The sequence below is a fragment of the Lates calcarifer genome, linkage group LG17, assembly GCF_001640805.2.
Source record: "Lates calcarifer isolate ASB-BC8 linkage group LG17, TLL_Latcal_v3, whole genome shotgun sequence".
In the NCBI taxonomy this organism is placed as follows: domain Eukaryota; kingdom Metazoa; phylum Chordata; class Actinopteri; family Centropomidae; genus Lates; species Lates calcarifer.
The window spans coordinates 14,147,671-14,170,920 of NC_066849.1; the positions used below are offsets into that span (position 1 = coordinate 14,147,671).

General features: G+C 40.0%; 2 protein-coding genes across 8 annotated transcripts in view; one reads left to right on the plus strand and one right to left on the minus strand.

Moving 5' to 3' along the window:
* Positions 1-15,962, plus strand: part of pex5la (peroxisomal biogenesis factor 5-like a) — a 90,685-nt gene extending 74,723 nt beyond the window's left edge. For all 3 annotated transcript variants that reach the window (XM_018673220.2, XM_018673221.2, XM_018673222.2), the window contains 4 exons: positions 1,466-1,684; positions 3,534-3,699; positions 5,937-6,094; positions 9,644-15,962. In XM_018673220.2, the coding sequence (XP_018528736.1) occupies positions 1,466-1,684; positions 3,534-3,699; positions 5,937-6,094; positions 9,644-9,845 (745 nt within the window). In that variant the 3' untranslated portion in view covers positions 9,846-15,962. The remainder of the gene's footprint in view (positions 1-1,465; positions 1,685-3,533; positions 3,700-5,936; positions 6,095-9,643) is intronic.
* Positions 15,247-23,250, minus strand: part of usp13 (ubiquitin specific peptidase 13) — a 33,433-nt gene continuing 25,429 nt past the window's right edge. For all 5 annotated transcript variants that reach the window (XM_018673218.2, XM_018673217.2, XM_018673216.2 and 2 more), the window contains 4 exons: positions 21,945-22,114; positions 19,937-20,126; positions 18,753-18,837; positions 15,247-18,442 (listed from right to left, as the gene is read on the minus strand). In XM_018673218.2, the coding sequence (XP_018528734.1) occupies positions 18,346-18,442; positions 18,753-18,837; positions 19,937-20,126; positions 21,945-22,114 (542 nt within the window). In that variant the 3' untranslated portion in view covers positions 15,247-18,345. The remainder of the gene's footprint in view (positions 18,443-18,752; positions 18,838-19,936; positions 20,127-21,944; positions 22,115-23,250) is intronic.

Below are 23,250 nucleotides of genomic sequence, written 5' to 3' on the forward strand. Positions count from 1 at the left end.
ATTTATATCCCCGAGAGGAACAGCATCACCGTCTTTACTCTCACCAAAGTTCTTAAACCAGCGATTCGAAAGAAGGCTTCTGCGATTTTTATTCTTAAAATAGAGGCACCTCACATGGATGGTGATTGCACAGAGCCAGGGTATGAAGAGAGTCCTCAGTGGGAGGTGGCCCACTTTCATTCATAACACCGCTGAAGCCAGAAATTGCACCTATCTAAGAGTGTGAACACTGACAAGTCAACTGAAAACACAAGAGACGACCATTCAGGAGAAAGCAACCTTCCTTTTCTAAGTGCAGCACAGATCGTCCATTCTGGGAAATAAATAAATAATGCAAAAACAAATAGTAATTGCTGTATAATGAGGAAATAAATGGGATTACAAAGGAAATCAAATCATTTGTTTTTGATCCCTGCAAGAATCTCACTTAAGCCAACAGATTTATGCATATTCTGAGGTACCATTTATATCTTAGTTTACATGGCTTATATTTTACTTTGTTTATTATGTAACAGCTCCATCTGTGAGGGGAGTGTTTGGGTATGAGGTGAGATTAGATGTCTACCTGGCATTAGTCCTGTTGTTGTTATAATGGCGCCACTTCAGATGGCAAGCATCATGTTACAATACTGCTGTATTATGTTATTTTTTGCCCCAGAGTATTTGACAGAAAACTTGATATAATTTGAAATAGAAAGCAAAAATGTAATGTATTTTTTAATGGGCAGCCAGTTCAATGCTGAGACTGTCCCTGGAAGATTTAGCAGTCTGGTCACTCATGACTTGATGGATTACTTGAATTTTAGTGTTGCAAACTCAACATCCCATGTACAGTTGATCTGTGCAGCCTGAGCCAAAGTTTATGTAATCTTCACCTCCAGCACACTGCAGCAGGAGACTGAAATAATTTGGTTTGTCTGGGATTACAAGGGTTTTAAGGAAGCTGGCGCATCAACTGTTGCAAATCTGTCTTGAAAATTATCTTGATTATCTTGAAAGTTTAATCCCGTTTTGGCCTCTCTCCTCTCTTAACTAATCTAAGTTGTTCATCCTGCACAGAGCTGCTCTTTTCCCCTTTTCAATTACAAGGGCCAGCGTAGATCTTAGTGGCAGTCGTCCACATGATCTAACCGATGATGTAACTTAAGCACTTGCTACGAACACACTTTCCATCTTTGGCTCTGGAGCAACCACCAAGGGAGCTTTTTTCCCTAAATGCAAACCTAATGCAAATCATCAAACCCTGTTGCTGGGGAGCAGCATGCAAACCTGGTCCTCTGCAGCAGAGACGGAGCACGAAAGGAGCGGCTCACCCACCCTGACCCAGAAATCATTAGCCTCTGCCTGATGTTCCTTTGCTTTGGCCTGTCCCAATTAATGCCTATCAAATCTAGATTTCCCTTTGAAGTGCGCGCCTTACGCCATCTCTCCTCTCTCCCGTGGCCGGGTCCATGTCTCCATCCAGGTGTTTGGAACTCCACCCAAACAACCTCCCGGCCCTCATGGCTCTGGCAGTGAGCCTGACCAACACTGGTATGCGCAATGACGCCTGCGAGGCCCTGCTCCGCTGGCTGCGGCACAATCCAAAGTACAAGCACCTGCTGAAGGGCAAGCCCCACCTGATGGGATCCCCGAACTCCCAACGCAGGATGTCATATGCTCCCAATATGAACAGACATGAAAGGTAAGGTCTTTAGACGGAAAAGCCAAACAATTACTTTTACAGTTTACTATGAAAAGCAGCCAATCCTCTCATTAAAGAAGCGGAAATCAGAGGTGCATTTTTCCATAAGTTTTGGTTGAAAAATGTGAGTTACAGGTACCCTAGTCGTCAATATAAACTCTAAGACAATATTATCTGTGCTGTCCACGTACTAGGTGATAATGGAATGTCCAAACTATCAAAGAGAGGATCAATAATCTGTAGCAGTTACATTGAGATGCAGAAGGTAAGAGTTTTAAACAGAATTTCAGCCTTTTCTAACAGCTCAGAGTCATTGATTAGGTGACAAATATGTGATAGATCATGTGCTGCATGTTGCACCTTCAAAAACCTTTTTACTTAGACTACTATTACGCTGTCAAGGATACCAAAAACTTATTCAAAGGTCTCTCAACCACAGCGGGTATTGGTGTAATTTCACTAGCGAGATGGGACATGCGGAGCGACGTATATCCATCTTGTCAAACAACTCTTACTGCTCCAGGCGGCAGACCGTCTGTGTTATCTTAAGCCAGAAAAATGAGGTTGTTACATATATCAGATTGAAAAAGGCCTAATTCTGCTCCCGAGGTAGAGCAGCACTTTATCAAATCATTAATCGCCTGGTGAGTGTGACGGGATAGAGGTACATCCCAATTACTGTGGTCTGCCCTTTAATCCATGCAATACCCACCTTTTAATTTCTGCAGCTCACTCCATTCCCCTCTCTCTTTAGCCTCTTTGCACACTCCTCTCTGCACTTCTCTCTCTTCCATATTTCCTTTACTCTCCCTCCATCTGTTATGCCTGACCCAATGGAAACTAATACATAACATGAAGGACAGTCCTTATCTTTACCCAAAAGCTAAGGACCAAATGGCCACTGAGGCAGACGTAGCAGTCTGTCATTTCTTCAGTCTTTCACTTTTGTGCAGTGGCTCTCAAACTGTGAGTCTAGCCCTCACAGTGGGATGTAGAGATTATAGGAGGCAGAACTTCTGAGATAAATGTCAACAATATGGAACCAATAAATAAGCAAGACTTCTGAGATTCAGCTTGATGATCTTCATTCAGATGGCAGAAGGACATGCAAAGCAGAAGATGGACAGTTTTGATAGGATATATTTAAAAAACCACACATGATAAGTTAACATGTCAGTCAAAACCAAAAATTGATGAAATCTTTTGTGTGTTGCTTTCAGGTTCATCGTCAATACAGCTACAGTATTAGTAACCCATGAGAAACAAGAGTCATGGAGTTCATGGTGTTATTTTCAATTTGGGTTATTTTGTTATTGGTTGATTAAAATTGAATCAGGGAGGCCAGACTACTATTACGCTGTCAAGGATACCAAAAACTTATTCAAAGGTCTCTCAACCACAGCGGAAAAGGATGGAAAAACACTACTATAGTGGAAGTACAGGTATCAACAGCCAGAGTGCAACAAAGTGACTAGTTTACCAATCTGCTTAATGAAAAAGAGTGTGTACTATGTGTGTACATGGGGGTACAATAACGTAAAATACTAAACTACTATTTCTTTCAACACAGGAGCTAACTGAACAAAAACCTACTGCCTCCATACTTCTGGCTCATCTTTTACACAACCCTCTCTGCATTTTTCCTTCCTCACTTTATCTCTCCTTTATACTTTCATCAATCTCTTCCTCTCTCTCTCTCTTTCCAACACTCTATGAATAAAAGTTGACATGCAGTACAGTGCACATCATAGCACTGTGATCTTAAGAGCGCTCAGTCAGCAGCCTTAAGTCACACACTAATCCTTATCTGTGTGTGTGTGTGTGTGTGTGTGTGTGTGTGTGTCCACAGCTCCCTGCTACCCGAGGCCAAGGAGCTCTTCCTGGAAGCAGTTCAGCACAACTCGGACAGTATCGACCCAGATTTACAGACAGGCCTCGGGGTGCTCTACAACCTCAGCGAAGAGTTCAACAAAGCTGTGGAGGCCTTCAATACGGCCCTGTCAGTGCGGCCCGAGGTACAACACCCACACACACACACACACAAGGGCACACAGAAACATGCAGATTAGACAGAGTGGAGCTGTAGTTATACAAACACTCCTCTCAGAGACATACATTCTCTGCAGGCAGAAATAACAAGAGTTATAAATCTGTCTAACACCAAGGATGGACAGACATCAACGCCAATGTCAGTCAGAGCCGCACCCCTTGACAACCATAGGAGAACAGGCTTTGACCCATCTTGGTTGTCAGAGAGGAAATACTCCTCCACCCCAAGACATATTTTTCCAGTTACCCCTTGTTGTATCTAGCCATGCAAACATTTTACATTTTATTTGCTAAGCCTTTGAGATATGTATATTTTGAGAATTTAAGAACTCACCCAGCACGTATTGGGGTTGCAGCAGATGATTTCAAAGCCAGCCTGACTAGCTGACTGTAAGCTATAGTTGGTAAACACATGGGATGTACTGCTTTCCTTACTGAGACAACATGTTTGACAGCTGGTTAGCTCCAGCTGGCACTGCATTGTGCCAAAGATGTAAACTCTGGGTCTTTCATGAAAACACTTAGAGGCTCATTCAGATTTTCATAGATGATACATCTCACAAAACTGTTGCTGTTTGTTTTCATCTTGTAGGAAGTCGGTGATGCTGGTTGTTTACATGTCTCTGGTGGTTGCTGACAGGTTGCTATATGTTACGGGGGGCGTGTGGAGATATGAATATTCAAAGTGTGTAATTATCTTGGCCCAAATTATCTTGGTATATGAAGTTATCTCAATAATTACTGATTTAAAACTTATATTAATAATTACTCCATCCTCTCTTCACCATACTGGAACAAACGTGATATTGAGTACAAAATATTGTTCTACATGAGCTATTTTTTGTGCAAAAGACATGTAAAAAGTTCTCACAATGCGTGAGTAACAGTAAGCAAAGAGTAATCTCCAAATATCCATGACCCCATTTAAATCTTAGAAGGTCAGCCAACGACCTAAAGTTAGCTCACCAGGATGTTATGGCTGCTACATGTTACTTATGTTGAGAATCACATGCCTATGATCTGTTACAACAAGTGCACACAAAGACATACAAACACCACACACAGCACACACATACTGTAAAAACCAAGATCTGTCACACACCACATGTTCCCACGCAGAAACGTCTGGCAGACACGACGCCCTAAAGCATGTGCACATCCTTAGAGACATGGTGCTACAAATACCAAGGGAGAGCTCGTGCAAACAGACGCAGCGAGGCATGTCAAACTGTCACACCAATATGTGAAGGCAGAGGAGCTGCCAAATCTGGACTCGTGAACTGTCAACTGGCACACATATGCACATGCTCACTCGTGATCCAGCAGAGCAGTAGAGCGAGATCTTGTGCAAACACACGCATTTACGCAGAAAACTAAAAACAGACATAAATGCATATTTCAGACACTGAAAGAAACAAGAAACAACACAAACATGCACACACAAATACAACCACAAACCTTTCTTCCACCTCCTTCATGCAAATCAGTCCCTGTCCTCCCAGCATTGTCCCAGGCCACCACAAATATTACTCACTGTTGAATCCAACCTCCCACATTTGACTTGGTAATATCTGCTCCCCTGCTGGAAAAATAGCTCCGAACACAAAAGGAGATAATTATATCCCGCTGCTAAGCTTAGCCAGAGATGAAGGACCCCTATACTGTAGCAGACCATGACCTCTGTATGTGCCTGTCTACCTGCAGGTGGGAAACAACGGCAAGGACGCCCTATGTGATGTAACTCAGCTCTCCTTAAATTACCCTTGTTAGGTTACTTTATAGCAGGGGCTGTGCAATGCTTCAAAACACTTTATTATTGTTTGTGCCTCAAAAAAAAAAAAAAAAAGAATTATAGCTTGCTGCTCTACAACTGCTTTGTCATGCTGTCACTGAGGACTCAAGGTTGAGTGTTTTACAGCAGCCCAGGTTATTCAGCTCTATTTCACTTGCACTTTTCACTGTTAGACACTTCTGCAGGCTTTTAAAACATTTAATGAGTTTTAATTCAGGCTAAATTAGGAGCTCTCTGGTGTATTCACTAATTAAATCTATCCAGAAATATATAGACAAGCTGCATTATTTAGGCCGACAGCATCTGACAACAAACATCACAGTGAACCTCACTAAAAACAAAGCTTCCATCTTCACCCTCTGACATTCTTTATTCCTCCAAACTCACCACTCCTCCTCTTCCTCCACCCAGGACTACTTGTTGTGGAACCGCTTGGGAGCCACGCTGGCAAACGGGGACCGGAGCGAGGAGGCAGTGGAGGCTTACACACGAGCTCTAGAGCTGCAGCCAGGGTTTATCAGGTCCCGCTACAACCTGGGCATCAGCTGTATTAACCTGGGGGCACACAGGTGAGTAACCCAGGGCTATAAAAGAGTGGGATAAAGTTTCTACTCTTGTTTGATGCAGTGGAGTAAAATTATTTAAGGTAGCACCCATGAGGAAAAGTCCACAACAAAAACAAGGCATGAAGTGAGCACAGAGTTGATACTTGGAATCAGTATGCTCGGATCAGGCCATTTCCCGCAAGCACACACCAAACCCAGCACAACACACTCTGCGGAGATGATTATAAAGTAGAAACAAGCCAAACAGCAGCTCAAATGTGGAATCTTCTTTGTGCAAACCAGGCACCAGCTGCCATGTGTCTGTTTCCCAACAAAGCACTTCCAGCCACTGAAGAGAATTTACAATCCAGTGAAGTGAGCATGCATAAATCTAAATTCAGCAATCCGTGAGTTATGCAGCAGCAGGCTAAGACCTTCAGCTATGCAGCCAAACATACACACACATCTTCAAATAAATGAAAACAATTATTTTCATTAATTAAACTGCCTACTGTTTTCTCAATAAATTAAGTACATGTTTGGTCTACAAAAGAAAATAAGAAAACAGTGAAAAAATGTCCATTATAATGCCCCCACAGCCCAAGGTCAACCAGCAGTCCAAATTTTATTCAATTATGTTAATTTTTTTTCAATCAACCAATCATTGCAACTCTAATTTAAAATCACAAAATCTGTGACTTGCAGCGATTTGCTTCTTATTACCTAGTGTGATGAGCTGATGATTATCAGCACAGACAGCACGTAAAGGCATGGTGATGTGTAAAGTAATGGCTGATTTTGAGGGAAATATGCTTGACTGATAATAAAAAGTGTGGGAAAAAATGTGTGCAACAAAAGCCTATTGAGCTTCCAGTAAACCCAGCATTATGCAGACAGCATTACATTAATTAGCAAAAGCCTAAAGGGAAATATGCAGTTAAACTATCTCATGGCAGTTATGGTACCCAAATATAAGTATTTACAACCACCACAGTCAACAGCAAGGCAGAATCATAGAGTATGCATCCCCATGGGATGTTGAATGCAAGTTGTGGCAAGTGCCAGGATGACACTGCTGTCTCAAGGTTACAATGAATAAATAAGACAAAATAATGGAATAGCCAGTCTTTAAGCGCTTATTGTCTCAGTGACAAGACGGTCCATCACCTGGTTTACAGGTCATTGTTTTTCTTGATGATGGAGGAGTTTAGCTGACTGTGAGAAGTTATGATGAGGGAATCTCACATAGTTGCATGAGCCTCCACCTTGCTGTTGTGGCACACTGCCTTCAGTAGTGCCATGACCTTCAAAAACTGATGGATATTCTCAAACCCTGTCCATATCAAAACCACTTAAGCTCCAACATTAGAAGTGCCAGCCTAGCATTGCTAATGAGCAGCTAAGTCAGATCCAGTGGGTTACCAAGCAGAAATGTGAATTAATGATTTCTAAGTCAAAGTACTAATTTAAAAAGTATATAGTTCTCTTTAGCAGGGACATCGGTGGCTATATATGATCGGAAATTATACATTTTAAACTACACAGATTCACCAATGTTTCATTAAATATTTCCTTGATACAGACCTGGTCTGAAATACACAAGCTGACCTTGATTAAGACGAAGACAAACTTCGGTATTTTTTATAGATGTGTTTAAAGAGTAGTACAGGGAGTTATGCTTAGGTTTATGCTAAAACATCATTCTGTCAAGGCAAAGTCTGTCAACTATAGTTTGTGTTGATAACAGCACCATTTAACTCCTGTTTAAGTTAACTTGAAGCGTCTTTATTCAGTGTCTGGTGAGGATGCATTACTCGATAAAACTGATGTCAGCAATGTATTTTCAGAGATTAGTCAGCCGCAGGCGGACGCCAAAACATAGTCATGTCCGAGCAATAAAACCAACAAGCAGCCAAGGACACAAACTGAACACAGGATATTGTTTAGATAATATTTAGCATGTTGGCACGACAGACAGCAAGTACTTACCAAGGTGAAGAGAGGCAGTCATGCTCGGCATCACGGAGAAGACTCTTCAATCCCTAGGGAAGAGTTGTTTCCAGTGTTGGAGACAGAGTGGACCAGGAAATATGTCAGGGTTGAAGTAACGGTTTAGGCTATTAACTGACACGGTTAACGGTCGACGAACTGGTGTCTCGCTTTGAGAGAAAAACGATTATTTCTTAACAAACTATCCCGAAGTGACATGTTAGGACTTTAAGGAGATGAGCTAACTTCACGAAAGTAGCAACATTAGAAACCGGGGCGGCTCTGAGACGTTGGAGAGCGCGGGTCGTCCGGTGACCATGAATCGGTTCCTCAGCCAATATGGCTGCTGCTTAAAGTTTGGCCTGCATACTGTTCGAAGTTTTAATTAGTGACACGTAGATAGGGTGCTATGTCTGTACTTTTACGTACACTTGTTTTCACAAGTGTGGGTATTTTAGAAGTGAAACGATACTAGTAGGTTAAAAAAGAGCCTTTGTGCAAATATTAATGCACCGCTACTTTTTATTTCATGAACTTACAACATTAATTTGGACAAAAGTTGAGGCATCCTAAGCAAGTACTTACTAACAGAAGGAAGGAATGGATACCACTAAATCCTAGATACAAATGTCATGCAGTCAGACAAGAAAGTGAAAGTGAAAGACTCTACCACAGGACAATCATTTAAAGCAGGCCTCAAAATCCAACTTGAGCTACTTGAAGAAACTTTTGGAGCGGTCCTTGCAGTCCCCTGACCTGAACATCACTGGCAGTCTGTGAATAGATCTGTGTGTGCATGACAGCCTAAAAATACCTGTGAACTAGAAGTGATCTGCAGGGAAGAATGGGTGAGAATTCCTAAATCAAGAATAGAAAGACACTTAGCTGTCTACAAAAAGCATTTGCAAGCTGTGATATCTCCCAGAGGGGAGGGGGAGGGAGTTACAATACGAAGTGTTTAGTGTTTTATATACCTGCCCCGCACCTCAGTACAATGGAAGCTAATACAGTTGTGTTTGTGGTGTTCACAAAATTGAAACATTGCATTTAAACCATTTGTAGCAAATTCTGGACATAATGTAGATCATTTTGACTGGAATTACTTTCTACCAGGTACTCCACCGGCAAGATATGCTTAACTGGTTGCTCTTAATTGATATTATCCAGAATGAGGTATTATGTTCAAAATTGAGATAAATCATTTACACATTAAGAAGACAGTTTTTAAACATACTTGTAGCTCTTCTGGTATTAGGGGAGGTCACCAGACTCCACGCACTAATGAGAATGATAAATGTTACTTGCAAAAAGTGCAAAAAGCTAACAGGTGAGTCAGTGATGTCAATCGAACACAGTCACATATAATCACACAGTCCTGCCTGGTCACACAGGAAATGTCACAGCAAAGTTCATCTGTGCATCCTCAAAAAATAGATGGTGCTAGAAGCTTGGCGACGTAAGGTTAACGCTGTCACAGGAACATTCATTCAGGAGATTTAATTAAACTCTTGTCTCATGACTGTCTTCTACAAATCATGACTCTTCATCCTCTAAAACAAACCGCATTTATTGTTGCTTCCCCAGAGAGGCAGCCAGTAACTTCCTGACTGCCCTAAGCCTTCAGAGGAAAAGCCGGAGTCGCCAGCAGTCCCACCAGGTGATGTCCGGAAACATCTGGGCTGCTCTGAGGATAGCTTTATCCATGATGGACCAGCCCGAGCTCTTCCAGGCCGCAAACATTGGAGACCTGGATCTTCTCATGCGGGCCTTCAACCTAGACATTTGAGGAACGGGAGGTAGTGATAATAGCAGCCCCCACCCCCACCCCTCCCCCCTTTCACTTACTCTTCGATTTCTACCCAACAGCCAAAAGCCCAAAGTGCACATGTCAGAAGGGACTGAATCTGGTGTCAGAGACAATATGTGTGGTTTTTATGCACGTCAATAATTAACTGCAGTCGTCAGAGATGTTATTATATTTTTTAGCCCCAAGTACCTTGGAGGGGTCGTGAGGACAGGTTCTTCCAAGTGTTTGAAGTGACTGCTTTGTGATGGATTTGCACTGCAATTTGTGATTTCCCTGAAGAGCACAAGGACGGGCAAAGATTGTACGAGCAATGCCTTAGAGAACACATCAATTAAAAACTGACTCATCCAGTGGAACAGAGCTGAGCCAGGAGAGACGTGGCAGACAGACAGTTTGAGAATCTCACAGAGGAACCTTCACATGCTGTTTGCGCAGAAAAGATGTGGTTTTGAGGAAGGAGGGGAAAAAAAGACAGTTTCGTCAACCAATTACTTTCAAAGACTCAAGACTGTCTCATTCTCCTGGAGGATGGATTTAGTGAGAAAATGATAAAGACTGCACCGTATGACCTGGAACTCCAAATTCTGTCCCTGGCTTGTTTTCATTCTCTTTCAATGGAGAATAATGGTAGTGCATGAATAAGCATTTTCATAAATGGATTCTTGTTTAAAATTAACATACTTTTAGAAGTTTTTTCCCTTTGCACTTCAGACAAACAGATAACTTCCTCAACCCAAGTGGAATGTGCAAGCCAGGTTGTAAAGCCTTACTCAAATGCATGCGAACAACAATATTTATTTATACTATTTTTATGGCAGCAAAACACTAAGCCATTTTCAGACTGGTTTCAATTTCTTTAAATAACTGCCGTCTTCTGAACTTGAAAGCTTTCTGAGCCATTCATTTTTGTTTGACTTGTCCATTTTTTGTCCATTTTTTGTTTCCGTTTGGTCTTGGCTCCTAGCTTCTCTTTGTTCCCTTTATGCTGACTGGTTGGAGAAAGAAACACAAATATCTTTATTAGCGTGGAAACTTTAGAACTTTCTCATACCAAAAAAAAGCTGTTGTTACAGGTCTAAAAATATCTCTTCATCTTTGATTTCTCTGATGACTCAAGAAGCTTTAGCGTTTGAGGTAAACATACTGTAATTCTCCCAACTGTATTAATTTCAATACAGCATAATGACATTACAGGTGAAAGATGTGTAGCTGCAAGCCAAGACCCATGGCAACAGCTTGGGGTATTTCCTAATGCAGTCATTTGTATCTTTGCTGCGCCTCCACAGGCTGCGACGCTCATATGTTTAATGAAATCAGTTTGCCTCGGCCATCATGCATGATTTAAATATTTATGTAAGCTTGGGCAGAATGCCGCACATATTTGAAAAGCTGTTTATTTTACCATCTGTAGACTTCTGCTCACATCATGATAATTCAAAACATGAGATCATTATACGTCTACAGGAAACACAATTGCACGAAACGCAGTGATTCTCCTGTTCCAGATAAGTCTTCTGCACCACCTCAAAGCTTTCTCTGCACACGTTCTCTTTAGCCGACAGCTTCTCTTGTGTCATTGTTGCCAGTTTGAAAGTCATAACAGAGTAAATGATAGATAATCTGCCGTGTCATGCAGCTCAGCACCTCTGTGTTTAACAGGCGTGTCTGCAGTCTGGGCAGTGCTGGAGGAGGTTGTTTTTTTTTTTTTTATCCTCAGATCCTATGCAAAAGGTCATATTTTATGTTGCTGTTCTGAATTGTCAGTTTGTCCCCTCCGTCTGCCTGAGCCGACCGAAAGGGAAGTGGCGATACTGTGCTTTGAAAGAGCGTTATCAGCGGGAAACAGAGACCAATACGAGAGCCATTCATCTAACAAACTGTACAACTTTGATGGTCGTGGTCTGTATGAGAAGAAGTGTTTCATCAGGGAACTGTGGGGGGAGAACAGAAACAAGTGTTCTTTTTCAAGAAAGAGACACAGTCAGTGATTCTGAAAAAAGAAAAAAAACAGAAAAACAGAGATGCGCACACAAACACAAACACACACACACCATCCACCTAAAGTGTAGCCTTCATGTTTTATATCCCTGTGGTGTAGCGATATGTCTTTGACCTCAGTTGCACCCAACGAAATCACTGCCGTATATCAAGCCTTGCTATCAGATACATGTTTCACTGGTCTACTGCACATGTTCTCTTTGAAACTCATCTTGAATGCACTTTGAGAAGTAAAATCTCCTTTTTTTTAGTGTACAACTAGAAAACTGTAACTGTCCAATTACATGAATATGTTATTCCCCTTGTTCTAAGGCTTAAACATGACCAGTAAGATGACATTTCAGGCTGAAACAGACAAGTAGCTGCTGTAGTCAGATACTTAAAAAAATAGTTGGCACCGAGTTGCTGTGGCCAAACATGATGTTTAATAGATCAAGGAGGCAGAAGAGCCCAGTGAGACACAGCACATATGTGCATGCCACTAACAATCTGCATCAGAGGGGGGCTGACAGTGGCGAATGAGGCCAAAGCAGAGGTGGAAGCACAAATTCATTCACTCTCTGAGAGATGGATGGATGATGATAAAAGCAGGAAATGACAGTGTACTGAAATACTTAATGGGTGATATCCAGTTGTCCCTCAGTGGTATTCAGTTGAATATTTCATTATCATTAAATTACTAAATAAGCCTTTTTCAGACATGCTGGCTGCATGGCTCTGTGGATGGCATTGTTGGGCTGGCCTCCATTTTGACGCAGACTGAAATATCTCAGTAAATATTTAATGGATTGCCATGAAATTTGGTTCAGACATTCATGTCCCCCTCTGGATAAATTGTGATCGCTGATGAGCTCCTGACTATTCATCAAATGATTTATGACCAAAATACCTGCCTCAGCCATATTTTGTATTCAGTGCTAATTAGCAACTGTAGCACACTACAATGCTAAACTAAGATGGTGACAATGGTAAACATTATCTCTGCTAACCAGCAGCATGTTAGCATTGTAAATGTGAGCATGCTAGCATGCATACATTAGCGCCACTGTGTCAAAGTGCTGCATCACAGAGCCACTAGCACGGCTGTAGAGTCTTGTTTGTATCTGTGTTGTGGCTGCACAGCTACATCTGCTTCAGCCAAGCGTTTCTGTTGACATCTGGTTGACATCCACCACTGTCACTTCTGGTGTATGTGCTAATGCTGCCAGCAAGAAGCACACAGGGCCGGCAGGATGAGCACTGTCCCAGTTCTCAAAGGATTTTTATTTGTATCAGATCAAAGTCTTAGCCCATCCAAAGCAAACCCATCTACTTTTCTTTCCTTGGTCCCTCAGAGGTTGTTGAGAAACATGGGAGTTATTCTTCAGGCCAGTATTCCTCCATGTTTATATTTAAATAATGAACACATATTCTGTCCCTGGTCCTCCCAGCTGTCTTCTGTGTCAACATTTGAACTGTAGAAACTCAAAACATGATGTCTGGTAAATTGTGATTTCCAAATCTACTCTAGTTTTCTTATGAGGTTGTAGGCCTTCGCTTTTTTGCATTTCAAGATACTGTAGTTGTGTTAAAAATGAAAAACTTATTTTTTTAAAGAAACCTTAAATTGCTGGCTTAAAATCTAAACTTCTACTGTGTACATCATACTGCAGTGCACTGAGATAGGATGCCTGGTGACAGTTTTCTTTTTGTAGAACCTACTACTGTACCTTCTCAGGTGAACTGACCTTGCTTAACGCATGCTCCTGAGGAACAGGCTGAGGTTGATCGCATGCTAGATCCTCTGCATTTTATTTTTATTTTATCTTATTTTTTTGAATGCTTTTTTCATTTGTATGCATGAAATACATGAAAGTGCTTTCTATCTCTCCCCTCTAACGTATAAAAATGAAATATATCATGAAGTTTGCTTACAATATTTCTACAATACACTTTTAAAATCTGCAACCTTGATAAAAAAAAAAAGTGATGTATATATTCAGTATATATTCTACACAAGATGCTTTTTCTTGCATAGAACGAGCAAGTGTGCAAGGCTCAAGCAGAGAAATGATTACTCTCTTCCAAACTGAGCTTGAATATTGGTACATTGCTACAACTGGCTAATCATAGTTATATTCTGTAGAAATTTTGTAATTATGACTTCTACAAATTATAAATGTGCTAGTAACTACTGCAATAACCCCAACCTATAAAGCTGCTGTTACCAAATGTGTTTCTTAGTGCTGAAACTTGATCATGGCTAATATCATGTAAATACATGGTTATGCACACATTCACAAAGCTACTGTAAACTATTTGTGATTATTTAAAGTTTTGATGTCATATAAAGCATTAACTTCATTAGTTCTGTTTAATCTTTGTTTGATCAATACAATATACAACTTTTAATTCATTCACATTAATATTATCATTAGCAACTGAACACAACTCTGCTCATAATAAATTTTATATGGAGACCAAAAGTGTTCAAAATTGAAACTTGTGATGATCATTAAAACTCATGTTATTATCAAAACATATTATTTCATTCAGCTTCCTGTCAATAAAACTGTGTTTGAGGTTATTCCAGGTATATATGTGATCAAAGACCTTTAAGTGTCACTGACATTTTGAAATTAAAACCTGCTGCAATCAAATAGAAATGTTAAGTTAATGTGAAAAGAAGCGGAATGAAATAATATTTCATAATGACACTGAGTTTTCAAGATGTATCAATCGATTTGTGTTAATGTATTTTATCTGTATTTATTGATGGTATTTATTTCATAAGTATCTTATTTCAGAGTTTCTGCAAGGTTTACAATCACACTCATCAAAGTATGATGGAAAATCAGACAGGACGATTATTATTAATATCGGCGGTAGTACTTTGTGTCCAACCCATATTCATAAAACATTTTTTTCTTGGCAATTTGCTAATAACCCTTTACAGATACATTTAGTGTTATTGCACACTCTATAAAGCCTTTATAAAATGTTGATTACAGCTTCATTGGTTGGGGTTCATGAAGGTTATCAGTACATGTTGTGTACATTTCTTTCTTCACTCCTTAAATTCAACATGTGTACAAAGGCAGTTTGTTCTGGTTTATTTATCAATGCATCAGACATGTATGAATAAAATGATATTTTGATGAATGAACTTAGAAATTATATACTTTATATACAGTAATTCATTTATTGAAACACCTACTATAATGCATATTACTCTCCCTGTATAATCACAAGGAAAGCATTAGCACCTTTGAAACGTACAACATGAAAGTAATCTTTTAAAATAAACTGTTGTTATATATTCTATGCGCTTGTGTCTTACTTTTCTAAAAGAACAAATCAACAGCTGAACGACTGTTTCGCATTCATTCGTAAAGAAGCCAAGTCTCAACAAAGGTGTAGTTTATTCAATTATCCAAACATTGTAAGTAAACAGTGCCACTGGGTATACTGTACTGTCATGACTCTATTCACATACACCTAAGCCATATTTGGATAAACACATACATTACAAAAGGCAACTTAAAATAATCCCGTCAGGAAAACTATGTAATGAAAACTACAGAACTGGCACAAACTTGTTTGCAAAAAGGCAACAGAGTAAAAACAGGTGAAGAACCTTTTTGACATTTAGTTAAATGAAAAAAGGAGAACAAAACTCACAAAAGGTACAATGGTACAATCCAAATGACTAAATGTCAACGTCTAGTGCACATGCTGACAGTGAAAAAGCCTTTTTGTGACAAATTGAACCGTTTTCACAACGCATCGAAGAAGAATGGAAGAGACCGAGCTGGAAGGGAAAGCTGGAACAAAAAGACAAAAATACAAAGGACGATAACGTGATCGGGAGGATGATGGTATGGAAACAAAAGGTGCTGAGAAATAAAATGAATTGCACTAAATATCTGAAGACATTTATGACTAAACATCATTGAGCAAGATGACAAGTTTATCACCTCTCCACTGATGAGATCAGGGTTTGACAGGAGGACATATTTGGTTTCTGAGAAAAAGAAAAACGTCGTCTTTTTTTTTTTTTTAAACAGGAAGAACAGCTGAAACAAGACTTGCATAGAAAGACCTTTTTAGAGTTTCCTGCTGCATAGACAATGAACGCTGCAGCAGTTTATCAAGTAGTTTTTGATGAGGATGAGAGGTCGGCATTTAATAAAACTGAAACTCTGCTCAGTGTCTCTGAACTCTGCTCTCGAAGTCTAGGCACAGTGTTGTTAAAGGGGAGCACTGCAGAGATATGGATTTATTCTGTAAAGTAGATATTTATCTGAATGTCTCCATAAAGATTTTTTTGTCTGTTTCTTCCCTCAAGGAAAGACACTCCTGTGACTTTTTTTTTTTTTTTTTTTTTTTTTTTGGAAAAGCAATACCTGAGACTGTTGAAAGACATTTTTAAGGACAATCATATTCCAGCCATAAACTAACACAGTTTTAGATGTATGTCCCCATTTTTCTTCTTTCAACCCTCTCAAGGAAATATCAATTTATTGTCAAAGGAATGTCCTCTCCTTGAAAATAAGAAGTAATGACTCCAAAATCAGCTAAAAACTGGACTGGAAAAGTCAATTTTCAGCAAAACTCCCCTTTAAAATATGCATTACTGAGTGAAAAATAGTTTCATCACATGCCAAGGTCATCAAACTGGAGTCAAGGGTCTATGCCACCGACTAAACAGCAATACTTTAGAATATTACACCAACTTTTTAACATCCAGTTCCATGTAGCATCCAAGTAAACAGAAAGAAGATATGACTGCAAATACTGAGATGTTGTTTATAGTCAGAGGCTGTAAATTCATGAATTTCTGATAAACAAGCCCATAAATTATTCCGCAGATTATGAACACACTGAGTAGGTAAATGAGGAGAGTACAGAGTAGGTGGATAATCCAGCACGAGGTTATAGTGACTAAACAGCAAAGGGCAAGTTTCTACTTTGACTGTGGTTTCTGAGTATTAAAGCTGAAGAGGAGGTTCTGGTTGCAGTGAGCACCATGAAGTTATACATTCAGCACTGCACCGTGTCTGTTGGTTAGTACAAGAACGCACGTTTTAGAGGAGATACCAGTCACTGTACAGCTTTTATCATACAGTAGGTTCAAGAGTAGGTTTGGTTGTAGTGCATATTGCTTTAGATGTGGATGCATAAATTAACTGACTGTAAAAAAGTGGCAACAAGTCAAAGAAAACATTCATTTTAACTTTTGGGTCAGAGTCTGAATCTGTCAAAGTGATAAAAGAACCAAAGTGGACCAGCTGCAGCTCAGAGTTAAGTTTTCTTTTTTTTTGCCTACAATGCACATATTTTGCAATTTGGGCAAAAATAATTAACAAATCAGGATCACTGCAGGATTGAGGACTTCTGTATAACTTACATGTGCACTGATGAATTGACAGCCATCTTAAAATAAGCACAGCTTTGCTTATATTAGGCATCAATTATAAACAAACTCTTCATAGACTCATGGCTGCTTCAGGAATTATCAGGTTCAGCAGTACTGAAGAGGAAATTTAAGGTATCACATTCAATTGCTTGTATCTGGTGAATAATATAAGTCCACTTCTACTGGATCAGGTGCAAAATATGAACTTGTTTTAATCCAAAAAAAAAAAAAGTGCTTTCAGGGAAGGAAATAATACTTAATAATACTACGATCTTGATAACTCAGGCAGTGTACCATGCTGCAAAGTGACATATATGCACATCATCTCTAAGTAAAACTGGGGCAGGTCTGAGCCATTATTCAGCCAGTGATACTGTATATTTAACTACAGTCACATTTTTATACCTATTCACGCCTTTCTCAGTGCTCACCTTCATTCTGAAACCTGCATATAGTATGCCGGTATTTTCTCTCGAAACATTATTAATTCTTGATCTCCCTTCAATTTCCCGGAGATGAAAAACATTCTTTTCTCTATCAAAGTAAAATGCAAAGCCACCACCAGCAGCACAGTAATTTCTGGTTTGTTGTCGCAGTTTCAGAGCATTTCAGGGCCGGCAGTGAAGCACTGCCGTTTCAAAATACATTTATAAAATGTACGTACCACTTTGAAAATATTGGCACAGTAGTTGAAGGCATAGAGGAGGAAAAATGAGATTTGATATGTGACATTATTTTGTGTCCAGAGCAGTCCAGAAGTGGAAATTGCACACATCCCTCTGTACCTACACTGTCGAGAAAATTTCTTTTTTTTTTCTTAAACATAAACACTGAAATATACATTTAAAGCAGAACGTAACACAAATGCACAAAAAGCACATTGCTTTCCCTTTCTGACCAGTGTTTCCTGGTTGCTCATGGATGACATCACAGTAAGGCGAGCAGCTGGTCTGAGAGGTTATTTCCATCATTTCCACTGTGGCTGTTATTACAGTTGTCTGCCAGTCCTCTGAGTGAAAGACCGCGGTTCTTTAAAGGTTGCAGGGTGGAGAGGTGGGGGTGGGGTTGGGTGGTAACTTCAGTTTAACTGCTAGACAGTCGATGGTAAAAGTAGACGTAGCCCAAGTCTTTTGGAGGCCTTTCTGACAAACACACTTTGTGGTCGTTGTAGATCACCCACCTGCAGGAGGACGGACATTTGAGGGCAGTACACATTATTTCAGTGCTGTGTGATTCACTTTTTTTTTTAATCTGACTGCTATGAGGACAGAGGAAATGGGTCAATTTATTTTTTCCATTCAGTCTGAATGAGCAGACTGTGATTTTGAATAATTTATTTTCAGACTTCCGGTGGCAAAAGCTAAATGATAATAATTACATTTTGCAGAAAATAAATGTTCCTCATTTTAATTGAAAATATACTGTCAGCTTTGAACCACGATAAAAAAAAAGTGAATAAATATAATTTTGTGGAATTGTGTGCAACTCACCTTCCCTCCTTTTTAATGTGACAAACATAATGTCCAGACATTGTGGACGCTCCCATGTGGCTGATGAAGGCAAAGAGCTCATAACCTGGAAAGGCACAAATAGAAAGTGCGATGAACTAATGCAGCAGAAAAACACAAATCAGCATTTTCAATGGCAGTTTTTAACACAGAAATTTGAGCATTGACTTTACAAACTCTTTCAAAGCCTCCACACAGGTGTATATTATTATTATAAATGCTATAAACTGCTTATTTTCAGTTTGAACAGATGTTAATTGAAAATATCTGAGTTTTTTAGGAGCAGAGGAGCAGCTAAACTAATTTTCAGGAGGACATTGAGGTCATTTGTTGTACGCAGGGTCATCTTTTGGCTCAGAATATGTTTCTGCTTAAAGTGAAGAGAAAAATGAAAATGACCAAAAGACCAGGGGTTTAATTAAAAATGCTAAAAGGCCGGAGTGTCTGCACTGCAAACAGGCTTCTCTGATTTTCACCCATAGTTTTGCATAGTTGCTTTAGGTTCACAATTACAGTCAAGTCTGTCTTATAATAGGCCCCTGTATGAATATTGCAACATGTTCTGCTTACTCTAATTATTCCATCCATTCATCCTGGCCATGAAGAGATCAGCTCCCAAATCAATTTCAGTCTAAGTGATGGGCTTTATGTGAAGTTATATGAGGCCTCAGCAGTCTGAAAATGATGAACCTATCCCTTAACAACACTTGTGAGGAGAGTTCAAAGTTAAAATGTTTTTTTGTTTTTTTTTGCTGATGTGTCTTCAGTTGGTCTGGCAGAGCAGGTCAGTGCCCAGCAGCACCAGAGTACACTGTGTATCATCATCACACATTAACTAAGGCTGAGGGTAAACTGGCCTGTGGAACCTCATGAGATGAAGGTAAAATTAAAAATATCGAGAGACAGAAAATGCCCCCTGACACTCTTTTGGACTCTGACCCAATGTTAATATCTCTGGCTTCTAATATAATATAATACATTAATATGCTAGACACATCTGCTCTATCTCTGTCCTGATCCCAAATTTACTCTGAGCTCTGAAAATCTGACAACAGTTTATGCCCTAATTATATTTGTTACCAACAAAGGCTGACTAAAGTCACTAAAGACGTTACTTAATGTTCCTTTAAATTAGGTTCAGGGCAGCTACAAGCAGAGTCACTCACGTCCCGGTCCATCTTTGATTCGTGGGCCCGACGTGTCTCTGTCTGGAGACAGCGTGGAGTCGCTGTGTGAGTTGGCGTTGGAGAAGGCATTGTCGTTGGGCTCTGTGTCAGCCATGTCTGAGAGGGCGTCGCTCTCCTCCTCCTCCGGGTGGGTAAAGATCCAGTCGAGTGCTCGTTCGAGGTTATTGTTCTGAAACATATTGAAAACACCCATAATGTTATTTTTAAATAATATATCACCAATTTGTTATATTCTATATTTTTTACATTTGTCACTGGTGCAATTTTAAATTCATAATCCACAGCTTTTTATTGTTGGAATCATAAAACCTCTCTGAACACATACTGTGGGAGGACATCGCCTTCTCTGTGAAAATCCTTTGCTGCAGAGAAACCAATGCATAATAATGGCTGCAGCTGCGCAAATGCTTAGAAAAATACTTGTAGTAACAGGAAATGTTATCACACAAAAATAGATTGCATATGAGGATGCAATCACGGTTAAGGATTAAAAATGTTGATATTCTATCTTGTTTTTTCCTTTTCCGTTGTATCCTGAACAAACTCTTCATAAAAATAGTCCTCTGCTGAACATGTTAAAATGAGCATTTATCTGGGAGGTGGCAGGTATCCATCTGTGCTAAATACCCCCTGAGGATGTTTGCTGGAGAATGTCTGAGGAGCACATGGGGAGGTGGTTTGGTTTGTTGGCTGCTTTTTCTGTCTCTCCCTGTCAGGTCACTGAGGTTGGGGGAAAAAAGTTCCTCCTCCTAATTTTGAGCTAATAATAAACCCGTCGTGAGACCCTTCCCTGCTTCACACCTCCACCCTCCTCATGAGGAATATGTGTTCATTTTTTTTTGCACTTCAACAACATCATGGATGGCAGGGAGTTTATGATAAACAAGGAAGCCTGGTGTCTATTTCAGTGACTTACTGTCTGCTGGGCTATTTTTGCTGAGGGGGCAGTTTGAAATCTGAAACGTGAGAGTCAGGGGCCATTTCAAAACAGGGGAGCTAACAAATTTAGTTTAGCTGCATTTCCTTTGGTACAAAAAAATTCATTATTTTTACGCTGCATGTTTTACACACATTGATGAGATGTGATAATAAAACGGCTTGACGTGTCGCTGAGGCAGATCCTGTTCCTAAACCTGAGAGGCTGCAGCGGTGGAGGAGTCCGTATGCTGCTGGGACTATTTGTAAACACCATGTAGAGCAGGCATCTTTAATCACTCTGACACGTAGGACCTATTAAATTTGCAGTTTGGAAAGCAAACAAGTAGGCCACCCAAGCCCATTTATGACTGACAGAGCTTGGTTTTCATCATCTCGCCCTCTTTTCAAAGACCACTTGCTTTGTCAGGAACTCTTCTATTGTCCAGTTTCCTTTGGGTTTAGGAGGTGTACTTTTCTCTGTTAGTTGTATAATTTCTTTCTGCAATGAATCAATGAATGAGTAAGTGTTGCAGTTTCTTTCTTTTGTTTTGTCTGATAACATTTTTGATGCCAGGCAGTCATTGCTGTGCTGTTTTTTTCCCCTGCACTTATGAACTTCTGTGGGTGGTTCTCTCACTCAAGTCTGAGTCCCCCCCCAATATAACTATTAATTGTTTCTATGAGAAATGGACTAAGGTATGAGCACCGCCTACATAAGACTTCTTTACTTTATCAGTTTCAGACATGGCGACCATCGCTGCCCACACTGGCTGCCCAGTTCTCCTTGTGTTCATTCAAAACAAAACACTGTTATCACTGCCACAAACACAATACATCACTTTGTGTACAGCAGAGGATTTTAGTCACAGGAAAAGATGTGTTAGTCCTCAGGTGTCTGCAGCAGCAAATGTAGAAAGTGAGGTTAAACTGATGTTGATAAGCAGTAAACAGACTACTCCTAATAAGAAATTCCCTGCCAACTGAAAAACGCTTGTGCCAGCTAATAGGAAACAGAGTTATTTATTAGCACACAAAGTACAAACATGAACAGAGTGGGCTGAGGACCAACCGTGGCTTTGAGAGCCTGGATGCTGTGAGTGCGGGGGAAGCCCATGGAAGTGAGGATGGCGATGCTCTCCTCGGGGGGTGAGTTGCCCAGCGGAGTTGCACCCGTGGGGCTGTCACTGGTGGAGGGACCAGGATCTATCATGGAGGGCAGTGTGAGAGGTTCTGCAAAGTCTGAAGAGAGGAAGAGAGAGGAAATAATGAGATGCTGTAGCTCTCGTTTATTTTTAACCCAATCAATGAATATATTTGTCAAAGTTAGCTGAGTCTAGATATCTGTTAGCAGTTTTGCTGTGGATTGTGACTGCTGACAGACGCCTCCTGCACATCAAAATATTTTGAAGTAGAAACTTATCAGTGTGTAGCTGCTGTAATTGCTGATCTGATGACATCATCTCATGAATTAAAGTGTATTTTAAAACTTGAAAAATGTGGAAATGCTCCCTGCATTTTGCTAAAACTACAGAACCACTGACTCCTGTGAGAGTCCATAAGTGCATTTTAATGAAGGAGGCTAGGCTAACTGTAACTAACCAACACTGTTAATAATTCAGGCACAGGTATAAAACACACAAGTGTCAAATCACCATCATGCTAACACATTTGTGTGCAGAGAAACACCCTGAATACTTCTTTGGTGCTGGAAACAGGATCTGATGTTAAAGCACCCTGTGCCATGTTCATGTCAAAGTCAAGCTTAGAAGTGTGAGTCGACACATCTCACAGATATGTGTTTATCTGTTTAGATGAATTCACCCGCCCACCCACACCCACACACACACACACACACACACACACAATTACTATGTTCCCTAAACAAGTGAAACACATCTATTTTCTTCTCTGTCTTTGCCTCTGTTGTCAATAAAGTTAATTAAGTATGAATTCTTAATGAAAGGCTTTATTTTGATTTTTGTGAAGTTTGTAACTCCATATTTGTGACTGGAAGTCTCTGTGGGTTCACATCAAGTCATATGTAAACAACTCTTTCTGAACACTAAAAATCTCTGCGTGAAAGGTTACATATCTTGCATGATGCACAAATAAGAATAAAGTCTTTCTAATTTTCAAGTGATCAAGTGAGTGGTTCTTTCTGCACTTTCAAATAGATCCAAATGAAAGTGAAGTGACCCTCAACCTGGAAATAAGGACTCTCCTGCAGTAATCACTCTATAAACAGAGCCATAAACAGAGCCTTCATTACTGTCCTCGCCATAAATGAAAATGTGAACCACTTATCCCCAAACACTGTCTCTATCTCAGCCTCCTTGTCTCGTGTCCTTTTGATATTTATGGTAATTATTTAACTT